General features: G+C 47.0%; 1 protein-coding gene across 1 annotated transcript in view; it reads right to left on the minus strand.

Annotated features, from left to right (window-relative positions):
• Nucleotides 1-4569: 4569 nt before the first annotated feature.
• Nucleotides 4570-14354, minus strand: part of MROH2A (maestro heat like repeat family member 2A) — a 51198-nt gene continuing 41413 nt past the window's right edge. Inside the window, exons 36-41 of the mRNA XM_038749469.1 lie at nucleotides 13867-14049; nucleotides 10608-10763; nucleotides 9396-9524; nucleotides 7632-7734; nucleotides 6083-6148; nucleotides 4570-4870 (exon numbers count right to left, since the gene is read on the minus strand). Of these exons, the coding sequence (XP_038605397.1) occupies nucleotides 4782-4870; nucleotides 6083-6148; nucleotides 7632-7734; nucleotides 9396-9524; nucleotides 10608-10763; nucleotides 13867-14049 (726 nt within the window). The 3' untranslated portion in view covers nucleotides 4570-4781. The remainder of the gene's footprint in view (nucleotides 4871-6082; nucleotides 6149-7631; nucleotides 7735-9395; nucleotides 9525-10607; nucleotides 10764-13866; nucleotides 14050-14354) is intronic.

The raw sequence follows: 14354 nt of genomic DNA on the forward strand, positions 1-14354 counted from the left end.
TATGCTGGGAAGCAAGTAGCCTAGTGGAAAGAGCACAGGCCTAGGAATCAGAATACCTGCGTTCTAATCCTGCCTCCACTACTTTCCTGCTTTGTGACCTTGGGCAAGTCAGTAAACTTTTTGGTGCCTCACCTTCCTCATCTGTAAAGTGGGGATTGAATCCCTCTCTCTTCAATTTAGACTGTGAGCTCACTGTAGGCAGGGAATGTATCTGTTATATTGCTATAACTCTCCCAAGCACTTAGTACAGTGCTCTGCACACATTAAGAAGTAATCAATAAATACTATTGATTGACTGACTGTGGGCCCCACGTGGGACAGGGATTGTGCCCAACCTGATTACCTTGTATCTACCCTAATGCTTAAAATAGTCTTGACACATAGTAAGTGTTTAACAAACACCATAATTATTACAACAGAGTTGCTAGACACATTTCCTGCCCACAACGAATTTATGGTCTAAAGGGGAAGGCAAATGCCATCCCGAAGCTAAGAGTTTGTAATGGTTAAACCACCAATAGCTATGCAATTAGGATGGGGCATAGTTTGCCCTATGCAGCCTTATCCTGTGTCAGTTGACAGGGAAAGTCTAGGCCATTCACAACAACGATGAAGGCTTTGGTCATTGCTTGCGTCAAACGACCACCTCGGAGGCTTTGATGGCCTGGAATCCTGCCTAGGCCTTTAAGTCACGGAGAGTAGTTAAATCCTTTAGAAGGGGTCAGTCACCCCAGCGAAAAGAGAAAGAAAGAGAAAAAAGACAGAGGGTGGGAATTATTTTGTCTTAACAGATGATGCAATTCCCACGGGTTTTGGCAGGTCTAATTTAGATCGCGAGCCCCAGGCCAGGGACCGGGCTAATTGGGCTCTCTCTATGGTGCAGTCGGTGTTCAATAAAAATGTTGTTCATTATTGTTATTAAAGGCATCATGACAATATTACGAAAACAACAACCCCAAATTTGCCCTGCAGGCTCCTAGTGGAATATTTCTGCAACACCCTAACTTCCAGGAAGGGATCCCATCCTCTGTGAGAGAGAAATCCACTTACAGTAATAAAAGTTGTTCCATCTTAGGGGTGAGATGTTTATATGATGATATGGGCAGATCCCCTCTAAACTGCTCAGAGAGGGACTTAAAGCAGGAGCCAGCAGGCTGCATTGAGAGAAGTAATCTGGGATCCCGCTGCTTTGGAAACCTTGTATCCACTCCTGGCTATTCTAGGACTTGTTGGGCTGTATGGGTAAGTGGGAGGGGAGAGAAGGTAAAAGTGTTGAGCTCCATCCCCTGTTAGCCCTTCTGAAACCCCTCAGAGAAGCTTCAGGGAAGAATAACCTGGGGAAGAGCTGAATTTCTGGGAGCTACCAGAGCCCCTGGAACAAGGTGAGCACTGCTAATCTAGGCTCCGGAGTCCAACGAACCCGGGCCAGAAACAAAAACTGGGTAGGACAGCTGGCCCCTTGGAAATTAGACTGGAAATACAGAATGACAGCTGGCCCCTTGGGAAACTGGACTGGAAATACAGAATGACATTGGTAACGAAATAGAGGCACAATGTGGTGTAATAGAGACAAGTTAAGGGAATTCTCTTAGGCAAGAAGAATTCAAGGTTTAAATATAATATGCAGTAGGGCCGGCTTAGACATGGTGCAAACATGGTTTGTGGGGTAGCAAATCAGTTATATAGTAATGTTCTTCAAAACAATGAAAGAGCAATGTCAGGGATCCGTGCTTCTGTGTTTCCCCTGACAGCGGATCAAGATGGAGCAGGCTGATGATAGTTTTTGGGTTAGACACCAGAAAGAACTCTGATCGCCAGGAACTGTGAAGCACGATGCACAGTCTCAAGGGAACTGTGGCGTCTGCTTCTCTGGGGAATTTTATGAAACAGGGATGGCACAAGTTTGGTCCGGCTAGAGGGTTGCCAAGGTCTCTGTCAGCTCTGGGGTTCTAAGCAACAACGCCGCCAGAGTTGGGGTAGTCTGAGCAAATGATCCCAAATTGTATATCTAGATTCCATCCCTAGAAGCAAGAATAACTGGGGCCACTGCTGCCCCTAGGAATATTGTAAAAATTTGAGTGCCTAAGTATGGTGTTTGGCATACAGAAAGCGCTAATACCATAATTATTAAAACACTGTGTCTGAACTGTAAGCTCATTGCAGGCAGGGAATGAATGGATCTACCAACTCTGTTGTACTCTTCCAAGCACTTAAAACAGTGCTCTGTATACAGTAAGAGCTCAATAAGTACCACTAACTGACTGAATCCCAGCTCTACAACATACCTGCTGTGTGACCTTGGGCCCTACTGAGAGCTCACCTCCTCCAGGAGGCCTTCCCAGACTGAGCCCCCTCCTTCCTCTCCCCCTCCTCTCTCCATCCCCCCATCTTACCTCCTTCCCTTCCCCACAGCACCTGTATATATGTATATATGTTTGTGCGTATTTATTACTCTATTTATTTACTTGTACATATCTATTCTATTTATTTTATTTTGTTAATATGTTTTGTTTTGTTCTCTGTCTCCCCCTTCTAGACTGTGAGCCCACTGTTGGGTAGGGACTGTCTCTATGTGTTGTCAACTTGTACTTCCCAAGCGCTTAGTACAGTGCTCTGCACAAAATAAGTGCTCAATAAATACAATTGATTGATTGATTGAAGTAACTTACATTTCATTATTCCAGTACCCCATCTACAAAATGGGGGTTCAATACCTGCTCTCTCTCCTACTTGGACTGCGAGCCCCATTTGGGGCCTGATTATCATTTATCTACCCCTGTGCTTAGAACAGTGCTTGGCACATAGTAAGCACTTAACAAATATCACAAGTTCCAGGAAGGTGCTCCACCTTGGCCTCTGCAGCTAAGGCGTGCACTCCCACAGAAACTCCACTTCAACTGTGGCTTAGTGGAAAGAGTACAGGCTTGGGAGTCAGCGGTCATGGGTTCTAGTACCGGCTCCACTACTTGTCAGTTGTGTGACTTTGGGCCAATCACTTAACTTCTCTATGCCTCAGTTACCTCATCTTTAAAATGGGGATGAAGACTGTGAGCCCCACATGGGACAACCTGATTACCTTGTATCTGCCCCAGTACTTAGAACGGTGCTTGGCACATAGTAAGTGCTTAACAAATACCATCATCATCATCAACGGAAAATGCTTATAGCTCCCTCCACAACAGCAACTGGAGGTGTGGGGAGTTGGGGAAGACAGCAGGAGAGGAGCAAACATTCTGGAGTCATAAATTAGCAGGAAAAGCTCCAAGGAAATTCTTATTTAATGGCTGGAGACCCCTGCATCTCTGACCAGGCATCCAACTGAATGAATCTGAGCTCCATGGACTCTTTCAGAGGCCAGCATGCAAGGAAAACCACAGTGGCTTTAGACTGGACAGGTTCATGTTAAATGAAAACAGTGGCCGAAACAAGGGTTTTTATTGAAATCTGCTGAGAAGTCAAAGCATGCATACCACCAACAAAACACCACTGTAGTGACGGGACTCAAATGAGGCTTTTGCCAAATCATAATATTCAGACCCAAGTCCATCTGAAAAGATGTGCCCCCTTTCCTCACCCTGCAGACTCCAGCTTCTGGGAGTACTCATCTGAGAAATGCTAACTTGAGCATCATTCTCTGTGAGGACTCATGGGGAAAGAAGCCACCTTCCAATCAAGGGAGCAGATGCATACCAGTTGAAATCCAGTTGTACGGTAATCCCAGAAGTCAGGGAAAACGATGAGTCTCTGGACTGTTCCTGCTTTGATGTTAATCTGCCTCTGACTTCTGTCTCAGCCAATGTTCCTGAGGGGTTTTGAAGATTAGAGACTCCAGACAACATAACCTAAAGTTGTATTTTTAGAGTGACTAAACCATATGCACTTTTCAGACTGGTTTTCCTTCTGTTCCAAGCTTTCAAACAGGAGCCTTGGGTTCTAATCCTGACTTCACCACTTACCTGTTAGGGGAATGTCAGGCAAGTCACTTAACTTTTCTGTGTCTCAGTTTCCTTGTCTATAACATGGGGATTAAATTCCTGGTTCTCTGTCCCTTTAGAATGTAAGCTCCGTGAGGGACAGAGGCTGAGGCTGATTTGATTGTATCACACCTACCCCAGTGTATGGCACATGGTAAGTGCTTAACAAATACAACACATCTATCAGCATTTCCTCTGCAGTCATTCTGCCTTCAACTTCCTTTTGCAGATCTTATACCAACCCCTCTATTTCTTCAGTTAAGAAGGCAAGGTTCTCCTGACCACCCTTTCATAGTCTGCATTTCTCCACAGGGACCAAATGTTGTTTGTATTCAGAATTACTGCAGCTGCTGATCCTTGTCTTGAGGACAGACCCACTGAGAAGTATCTTTCTTGGAAATATTCTGTTGTTGCCTTTCCTAAGAACTGCACCTCTCAATTTGCTTAGGAATTACAGTACACTTAGTTCTCCCACTACACGGGAGTTATGTTCCTGATGAAACCCACATTAAAAAAACAAACTTGTGATCTAGCACTCATACCTTGATCAGCAATACCCCCCCCCCACCACACACACACACTACACTCACCTCATTCTATTCAAATAGACACACATTGTTGGAAAACATTCCCTAATTCCCCAAGAGAGTTCTACCCAAAACACATAGCAAAAATACATGTAATGGAAAACTGAGTGCACTCGCAGGTCAGGAAGGGACTATGATTCCACTTTCCAAAAAAAACTGGCTTTTCGAAGGAAAGTCAAACTGTGCTCCAAACTACTTCTCATTCCCGGCTCTGCCCCCATCAGCACTGCCTTCCTTGAAGGATGGTTAAGGTTTCCAAAGCAGCTCTCTGGACCAAGGGATCAGAATCTGCCTGTAGTTCTTGAAGACCTGAGAGCAGAAACACAAAAGAAATTCCCATTGCGACTCAGAGGCTTGGGGGATCAGCAGGGAGAGCAGAGAATCAGAGCTTTTGAGATGCTGAACCAGAGACACCAGGAAAGCTAGCTGCTTCCAAGCTTGTGAAATAAAACATCTCCTGGGAAAACCTCCAGCAGAGCTCTCTGTGCATTCTGAAAAGCAACAATGAGGGCCACAGACATTCAGCCAATTTTGCTTCCAAGGAAGAAGGCATCAGAGGGCCTTCTTTGGCCATCCCTTTGCAGCTTAGGTCTGCCCATGGAAGGTCAGGAATTCTGTATGAATGACAGGTGAGGCACAAGAGACCGACTGTGAGATTCACACCTCTTCTGGATCAGGAGGAGGCAACGAGATGGGTCTAGAGTTCCAAGCGGGATATCCCTCCTCAGCCCCAACCATCTCCACCACCCATCCTCCACCATCCCGGTCTCCCTCAAGGTCCAGCCCCTGAGGTCACTAGATTTAAATGAGTCCAGGGTTCCAAGGAGTGGAGTGGTGGCAGGGAGGGAAGAGAAGCAGGAGAGAAGGGAGAAAAGGGCAGAAAGGACAGAGAGGGCAGCTCGGCTGGAAGAGGGAGGATGTGATAGTCAATCATATTTGTTGAGCACTTACTGTGTGCAAAGCACTGTATTAAACATTTGGGAGGCTACAATAGAACGGTCACAATCCCTTTGCATAACAAGCTTACAATCTAGAGGGGAGAGAGAGGGACTGAGAAAAGAGCAAGAGGTGGGGAGGCCCAATTACAGAAACAGGAGGGGAAGAAAGATAGAGGGAGAGCGCACTCAGGACCCTCTGGCTGCCTCACTTTCCCTCCCAACTCTGCAGGCTCCCTCCCAACAATGAGGACCACTCTGATCAGCAGCAGTTCTTCCTTTTCTCTCCTCTGTTTCCCTCCTCCTCCTCCCTTCCCCTTTCCCCTGCAATCTAGTGCTCACCTAGACTCCTCACCTCAGCCTGACCTCAGCTCTTCTCATTGCTGCCACTGACCTTTCACCCCCATTCACAGTGGCTGCTTCCCCAAGAGCTGTGACCAACACCACTACCTTGCCTAAAGCGACGGACCGAGCCCTCACCACAACTTCCAGAACAGAGCCTGGCAACGGCTTCCAGAATCAAGGTCCCTACATCTCTGCTTCTTCGGGAATGGGTCATTGTTAGTAGGCAGGGTCTGTTACTCACAGGATTGCAGGTGTTCCAAATCCAATTGCCTCAGGTTTGGAATGGCCAGCTGCTCCAGAACAAGCCCTAGAGAGACACAAGGCTGAAGAGACATGTTCCCCAGAATTTCCCCATAATCTCATGCTTTTTATATGATCCCTGCACCAGAAGAAAAATCCCCAAAGGTCCTCCCTGACTTAGGAGGGGTGGCCACGATAGGCCGTTATTAAAGATTTCCAGTCCAGATTGTTACTACATTCTAGAGCCAACATAAAAGGGGCTACAGCCTGCCCTTCTGCTCAACCGAAAACCAGGAATGGCTGGCCAAATAGAGCTCCCGGGCATTCCCGCATGGATTCCCTCAGGGGGTCAATGGCAGGGAATGGTGGGACCTGTGGGGCCTGGCCTGGTCAAGGACATGTCAAACCAAAGGATGCCGGGATACAAAATTAAGCCAGACTCTCCCCAGAAGAGTTGAGTTACTGTTTCACACACCCAGGGAACTCTGAACAATCAGTACACTTACTGTGTGCACAGCACTGTACTAAATGCTTGAGAGAGTGACAACAGACAAAGCAAGACTCTAATACCACAGGGGAAGGAAAGAGGAACCTCATAGCTGACCAATCTTCCTGGGATCCTCAAGCTCAGGGTCTGCACCTTCAAACATGGAATGGGACCCAGGAGACTGCAGATTTTGGGAGAAGAGTCCCAAAGGGCATCTGTAAAATCCTTCCCCATGAAGACTCAGTTCAGGATGCTTGCAACTCAAATCCACCAGGTCAGGCAGAGCCAGCCCAGAACCAGGAACCCAGGGAGAAATGAAAGACAGGTGGCCAGTTCATCAGCTTCCTTTTTCCTGCCCTGTGATGCAAACACAGCCCACACAGCACATCTACTACCACCAAAGGAGTTGGAAAACAACTGAGGGAGTGTCCACCAAACAGCTAGTGAAAGATGGAGAATGACACCAGGACCGCGATTTAAAGTTCTCCTAAAGGCCAAGCCCCTTGCACAGCAGAAAATCAGCATGGCCTAGTGGATAGAGTCAGAAGGGCCTGGGTTCTAATCTTGATCCTCCACTTGTCTGCTGTGTGACCTGAAACAAGTCACTTCACTTCTCTATGCCTCAGTTCCCTCATCTGAAAAATGGGGATTAAGACTGTGAGCCCCATGTGGGACATACACTGTGTCCAACTTGCTTAGCTTGTATCTACCCCAGCCCTTAGTTCAGTAGCTGGCACATAGTAAGTACTTAATACTATTAAAAAAAAAACTGGGAGTCATCAGCAATGGGGTGGTTGCTGAAGACTTCCTTCAAGGTGCAAGAATGCCAGGCTCAGAGCTGAGGATGAGGGAGTCTCTCCTTCGCACTTCAGTCACTCTTTTCCCTGAAATAAACTCACTAAATGATTATCACCCAAATAAGGCCTTTGTGGAGTGGCTGGGGACCCTTCTGCGCCAGATAATCTCCCTGAGTTCCAATGAATCTCTTTTACTCCCAAGCCAAAACAGAGGAACCAAAGCAAGGAAGAGTGGGGAAATGGAAAACATCAGATGTGGTTCCCACCTGTAAAGGTGGATGCGGCCACTTTAATTTTGACCCATTCGCTATCGAAGTAATTGACGGCTTCGGTACAAAAGTTGTTCAGGAGGGCAGGATCTTTCCGGGCCTGGAAGAAACCAATGAGACAAATACATGTCCACTTTATGGTAGAAGGCAGAACCTGGAAACTATCATTTCCAGTAAAGCCTGGAATTGTAGCATTTCATGATGTGCTTATTAGTAGTATTAGTTTCCAAATTAATTTCTAATCCCAGCTCTGCCACTAGTCTGCTGTGTGACCCTAGGCAAGTCATTTCACTTCTCTGGGCTTCAGTTCCCTCATCTGTAAAATGGGGACTAAGACGGTGAACTCCATGTGGAACATGGACTGTGTCCAACCTGAGTAACTGGTACCTACCCCAACGCTTAGTACAGTGCCTGGAACACAGTAAGCGTTTAACAAATTCTTTTGGAAAAAATAATATTGATTTGCCTTTATTAGTGATTGCTGCTATCCCTTTATGTCTTTTCTTCGAGTACAGAGTGGGTAAGCCACTGGTCTAGCAACACAGAGCAAGTCAGTAGCATGGCAAAGTAAAAAGAAGTCCCTCATCACTTTCCAATCTGCCTCTGCAAAGATGCTCTGAGATACAATCGTGGAACCAAAAGCTGGGGAAAAGCATAAGGCAAATTTATGACAGCCTCCAAGCTTTTAGTTGCAAAATCCCCTTCAGTACTTCATTTATAATAATAATAATAATGGCATTTGTTAAGCACTTACTATGTGCAAAGCACTGTTAATAATAATAAAAATGGCATTTGTTAAGTGCTTACTATGTGTGAAGCACTGTTCTAAGTGCTGGGGGGGATACAAGGTGATCAGGTTGTCCCGTGGGGCTCACAGTCTTAATCCCCATTTTACAGATGAGGTAACTGAGGCCCAGAGAAGTTAAGTGGCTTGCCAAAGATCACACAGCTGACAAGTGGCAGAGTTGGGATTCAAACCCATGACCTCTGACTCTCAAGCCCGTGGTCTTTCCATTGAGCCATGCTGCTTCTCTGAAGGGGGGAAACCAGATTGGAGGGGTCAAGGAGGGAATTGGAGGCAGCGGGTATAGACAAATCGCTCTGGGATTTTGGAGAGGAATGGTAGAAGGGTGATGGAACAATGAATGGAGGGAGCCATGGGGTCAAGGGAAGGTTTTTTTTTTTTAGGACAGGGGAGTCCTGAGCATGTTTGAAAGCTGGTGGGCTGGAGCTGGGGGAAGATTCCATTAGAGGGTGAACAGTTGAAGAAGGCAGTCGGGGAAGGGAAGAAGGTGGAGAGGAAGAGTTTTGATAAGATGAGAAGAGATGGGGTTGGAGGCCCAGTTGGAGGGGGTAGATTTTGAGAGGAGGCAGGAGATCGCCTTGAGATAGTGCACAGTGTTTCTAAGTGCTGGGGGGATACAAGGTGATCAGGTTGTCCCACATGGGGCTCATAGTCTTAATCCCCATTTTATAGATGAGGGAACTGAGGCTCAGAGAAGTTAAGTGACTTGCCCAAGGTCACATAGCAGACCTGTGGCGGAGCCGGGATTAGAACCCATGACCTCTGACTCCCAAGCCCAGGCTCTTTCCACTGAGCCACGCCAGAGCCCCCTTCCCGCTCCACTTCTCTGGAAAATTCCCTGTGATAACCATTTCCGCAGGTCTACTTCTTCGGCACCCTCCCCAGGTGCCTAGTATGGTGGCCCGCGCAGAGCAGGCGCCCAATATACCGATACTGATACTCTAGAGTTTGCTCACCAGGTAACCACACATTTCTCTCTGGAAGAGCTTCAGGTCAGTGCCGTGGGTGACATGCTGCTCTAATGTGGCCTGGAGTTTCCTCCACCCCCAGAAAGGCACGCACAGACAAAAGCTGGCTTCACACGCCTGAAAAACATAATTGGGTCATTTCACTTTTCGTGGCCACATTGACAGCCGAGAGGAATCACGACAGTAATTGTACTGTTAGGCACTATGTGCCCAGCACTGTAGTAAGTGCAACTCTTAACAGCTTCTTCCACTCCCTTCTGCGTCACCCTGACTTGCCCCCTTTATTCTCCCCGCCCTCCGCAGCCCCACAGCACTTATGTACATATCTGTAATTTTATTTATATATATTTATGTCTGTATTCATTCATTTAATCGTATTTATTGAGCACTTACTGTCCCCCTCTAGACTGCAAGCTCACTGTGAGCAGGGAATGCGTCTGTTATATTGTTATATTGTACTCTCCCAAGTTCTGAGTGCAGTGCTCTGCACACAGTAAGTGCTCAATAAATATGATTGACTGACAAATCTACGCAGCTACTAACAGGATCTAAGAATGGAAATGAGGGGAGGATAGGGGATGAGAGGGAGGGTAAATGAGGTTGAGGAAATGAGACATCTTGCCCAGGAGACCCCTCTGCAGGAAAGACTCCTCAGGAGGGGAGTAAGGTCAAGGGCTGGTCTCCTCCAGGCCTGGGATCTCTCCAGAATGGTCCAGGACAGGAGCTGGGGAGTACCAATGACTCAGGTAGGAACACCTTAGCAGAAAAGAACCTTCCTAAACACGAGAACGCATTACTGCTGAAGAAGGGCTGCAGGGTTGAGGTGAGGCAAGCAGCCCTGGCCGCGGGAGAGGATAGGTCGATTCTAGCTACTACCTTCTCCCCTGCTGTCACAGGTGAGGGCCAGTGCCGCGGAGGAGCCGGGGGTGCACTGAGACACGAGTTTGGGAGGGGCAGAAAACAGGCCTGGCCCCAAGAAGCAATACTGGTAGCATTCTAGTACCACCATCAATCCAATCATGGACGGACTGACAGGCCAGCCGCAAAGAGGAGGGGCAAAAAATTGGGTTTGGGGTTAAACCACCAGGGTGGTTCTGGAGACTTGGGGGAAACCTGCACAAATCAAATGGGAGAGCAGAGTCTTGTGTAAATGGTACTTTAGTTGCTAGAAGCAGAGGGACCCGGGAGGGCCTACCTTACCTTAGCAACTTCAGGGCTGGGGTCCTGCAAGTGCAGCAGAAGTGGGACCCAGCTCTTCTGCATCTCGGCTGCAAAAACATCTCTCTTCTTTCTCCTCGCCAAAACTGCCAGTTTTCCGAAGAGAATAAAGGCTTGCAGACGCAGTGTGTCGTTCTCCTGTTGACAAACAAGATGTGAATCCTCAAAATTCTTCCCCTGTCTCACTTCTTCAGGCTAGGTATGATAAGCTAGAGCAAAGTAGATGTCATAGCTGTTCATCATCAGCTGTTTTACTCCCCCAAGAACTTAGCACAGTGCTCTGCACACAGCAAGTGCTCAATAAATACCACTGATTGATTGATTGATTTACAGACTGATTACTCTATGCAGAGCTCAGCACTAAGAACTTGTAAGTTCCTCAGGGCAGGGATCATGTCTACCAACTCTACTGCATTGTGCCTTCCCTAGTAATAAAGTGCTCAATAAATGCCACTATTTGATCTGGACCCACCTCAAAAGCTACATGGGTTTCCTTCTCTCAAATACACTCTTCCTAAGGCTACAGCAGCCACAGCAAGAATGACTGAGTTCCAGCCAACCTACAGAATTCCCACATGCACATTCTTTGATCACCATCGTCAATGATGTTTATTGAGCATTTACTAATTGCAGGGCTTTGTACTAAGCACTTGGGAAAGTACAATACAACAAAGCTGGCAGACACATTCCCTCCTTACAAGGAGCTTGCAGGGTGAGACAGGCATTAATATATTAAATAATTTATAATATACAGTTTAAAGATATGTACATAAATGCTGTGGGGTCGAGGCTGGGGCGAATATTCCCAGCATTTCGTACAGTACTCTACACACAGTAAGCTCTTAATAAATACTACTACTACTGTAACTGCAGCTGCTGTTGCTGCTGGGAACACACAACAGAAGTAAAAGGAACAAGTATCTCTTCCTTCAAGGAGCTTACAATCAAGGGAGTGGACAAGTGGACAAAAATTGCCTAATATAAAAAAGGTCAAAGAAGAAGAGCAGAGCTAGAAATGATACAAAATAAAGGAATAAAATTAGGTAAACAGATGGCATGCAATGCTAAGGTGGCTAACACTCACTTCCCTCCTTGGTTATGGAACTCTGGTCATTCTAAATCCCCAGAGAACAGCTCTCACTCTCTAGGGCTGGGTTGAAGAAGAGAACATAGCTTACCCCTTCTCTATAAAAGTGGATGCTGATCACTTCCAGAAGTGGGATCAGGAGAAGGATAGACTGTCAAGACTGCCAGGGAAAGATCTTGGTAAAGCAGAAACCCTGTCTGCTGCTTTTGATACTGGATTAACCCCCTCCTCCTTGAAACGCTGTCTGGCCTTGGTTCTGCTGACACAATACCAACCTGATTCTCCTCCTTCTCTGACTGCTCCTTTTCAGTTGCATTTTCTGGCTCTCTTGCATTCTCATCCCTGAACTGCTGGTGTCCCGCAAGCCTCTGTTCTGGATACCCTAATCTTCTTCCTCTACACCCACTCTCTTTGGGAGCTCAAAAGCCTCATATGGCTACCACTTCCATGCGGATGACTCACAAACCTATCTCTGAAGCCCTGACCTCTCATCTGACTTGTACTCCAGCACGTTTCATTTGCCTTCAGGACAGCTCCACTTGGATGTCCTCCCGGGCCCTGAAACTCAATATGTCTAAAACAGAACCACTAATTTTGCCCCCTAAACTCTCTCCTCTTCCTACCTTTCCCATCTCAGTCGCCAGCACTACCACCTTTTTTTCCCACAGTCTCTGTCATCCTCAACTCCTCACTATCATTCCGCTCTCACAATCAGTCTACTGCAGAATCCTGTCAGTTCTTCCATGATCCACTGCTCCTCTCTACCCAAATATCTGCCACCCTGGTACAAGCTCTGATCGTAGCATGACTTGACTATTGTAACAGCTTTCTTGCTGGTCTCCTTGCCTCCCTGCCTAGCTACCCTCCAGTCCGCTTTGCAGCCCTTAGCCCATATCTCACCATTCCCCAAAACCCTGACTGGCTTCCTGTATCCCTCTGCATCATACAAAACCTGAAGGCTCAAAGCTCTCCGTCAACTTACCCTACCTTATCTTTCTGCTCATTTCACCTGTTATTCCACAACCATCTCTCTTCACTCTTCCCACACTAGCCTTCTAACTGTATTTCTTTCTCAACTCTCCACCCCGCTATTCACGCTGTTCCCCTCACTTGGAACTCCTTCCCTCCCCATATCCAACAGATCTCAGCTCTCCTCCAGCCCTCTTGAAATTCCACCTCCTCCAATTAGTCTTCCCTGATTAATCTCCAGCATCCCAAGTCTCCTAACCCATCAGCCTCTCATGCACTAATCACCTTATTTATCTTCCTACTCAGAACTTTGGTGTAAATGTTTATTCAATTGTACATGCATTTATAATAATGATAATAATAATAATAATGATAATAATAGCATTTATTGAGCGTTTACTATGTGCAAAGCACTGTTTTAAGTGCTGGGGAGGTTACAAGGTGATGAGGTTGTTCCATGGGGGGCTCACAGTCTTAATCCCCACTTTACAGATGAGGGAACTGAGGCCCAGAGAAGTTAAGTGACTTGCCCAAAGTCACACATCTGACAAGTGGTGGAATCGGGATTTGAACTCATGACCTCTGACTCCAAAGCCCGTGCTCTGTCCACTGAGCCACACTGCTTCTCTACTATTCTATTTATAATATTTTTGTGTCTGTCTCTTGCATTTGAATATCATCGCCATGGGCAGGGATCATGTCACTTCTTTGTTTTATAATTCTCAAGAGTTTAGTACTGTGTCTGGAACCAAGTGGGCACCTAATAAACTCTTCCACTTCTACTACTAGTGGGAATGCTGCAGAGGAGGTGGGGAGGGAAAGGAGAAAGTTTTCTTGCATGGCCCCCAATTTGTCACCATGTATACTGAGGAGGGGGTATTGATCTGGAAGACTGATGAAGGTGAAGATGATGGGAGCCGCCCTTTGAGAACAACCAAGAACCTCAGCAGGCAAGACGGCAGTAAAAGATTTGGGAGGGGTTTAGGAGGGAGTCGGCATGGCTCCCATTTTTTCTCCACTTAGCACCGGCACAGGGCAGATTTCTCTGAAACAGGGAGGTCACAGAAATGCACGGGACGGATAGGAGGAAAGCCCTAGATTTTCTTAGAAATTAAACACGTTATCCCCTCTGCCCCCGTCCCTGGAAATGGTTAGAAAGTCGGGGCCCCAATGCCACTGACTTACATCATCGAAGAAGGCTCTGCACTGCTTGGAAATGGTTTCAAATGACACCCCTACATGCTCCTCCTTGAGCAGCCCCAAGATCTTCGTCAGAGCCATCATACCCTCGTAAGCCACTTTGGGGCTAAATGGGTCAATCAGAGCAGCCAGGAGTACTTTCAGCAGGAGCTTCCGGTATTTCTTCACCTAAGCAAACACAAGATAGGTCGGCCTCGCTGATTCCCTGCTCTGCCTGGGATGAGGCTACTGCCCTACCTCCATGGGAACTGAAGGCTAATTCGGACACCACCATGGTTGTCATGGGGGCTCTTCGGGGCACTTTGGAGGGGTGGGGAAGATGGGTAAAAGGCAGTGTGGTGGACAATTAATCAGGACACTGAACGGGAACTCTGGGAGCCCTACCATGAGCAGTAGCCATACGGGAATGTGTAGTAAACTCGGCTCTTGCTTGGGGCCTCTGGGCAGCTTTCTGTTGTCACCTGTTGCAGCCA

Source organism: Tachyglossus aculeatus, chromosome 7 (assembly GCF_015852505.1).
Source record: "Tachyglossus aculeatus isolate mTacAcu1 chromosome 7, mTacAcu1.pri, whole genome shotgun sequence".
Classification (NCBI taxonomy): Eukaryota; Metazoa; Chordata; class Mammalia; order Monotremata; family Tachyglossidae; genus Tachyglossus; species Tachyglossus aculeatus.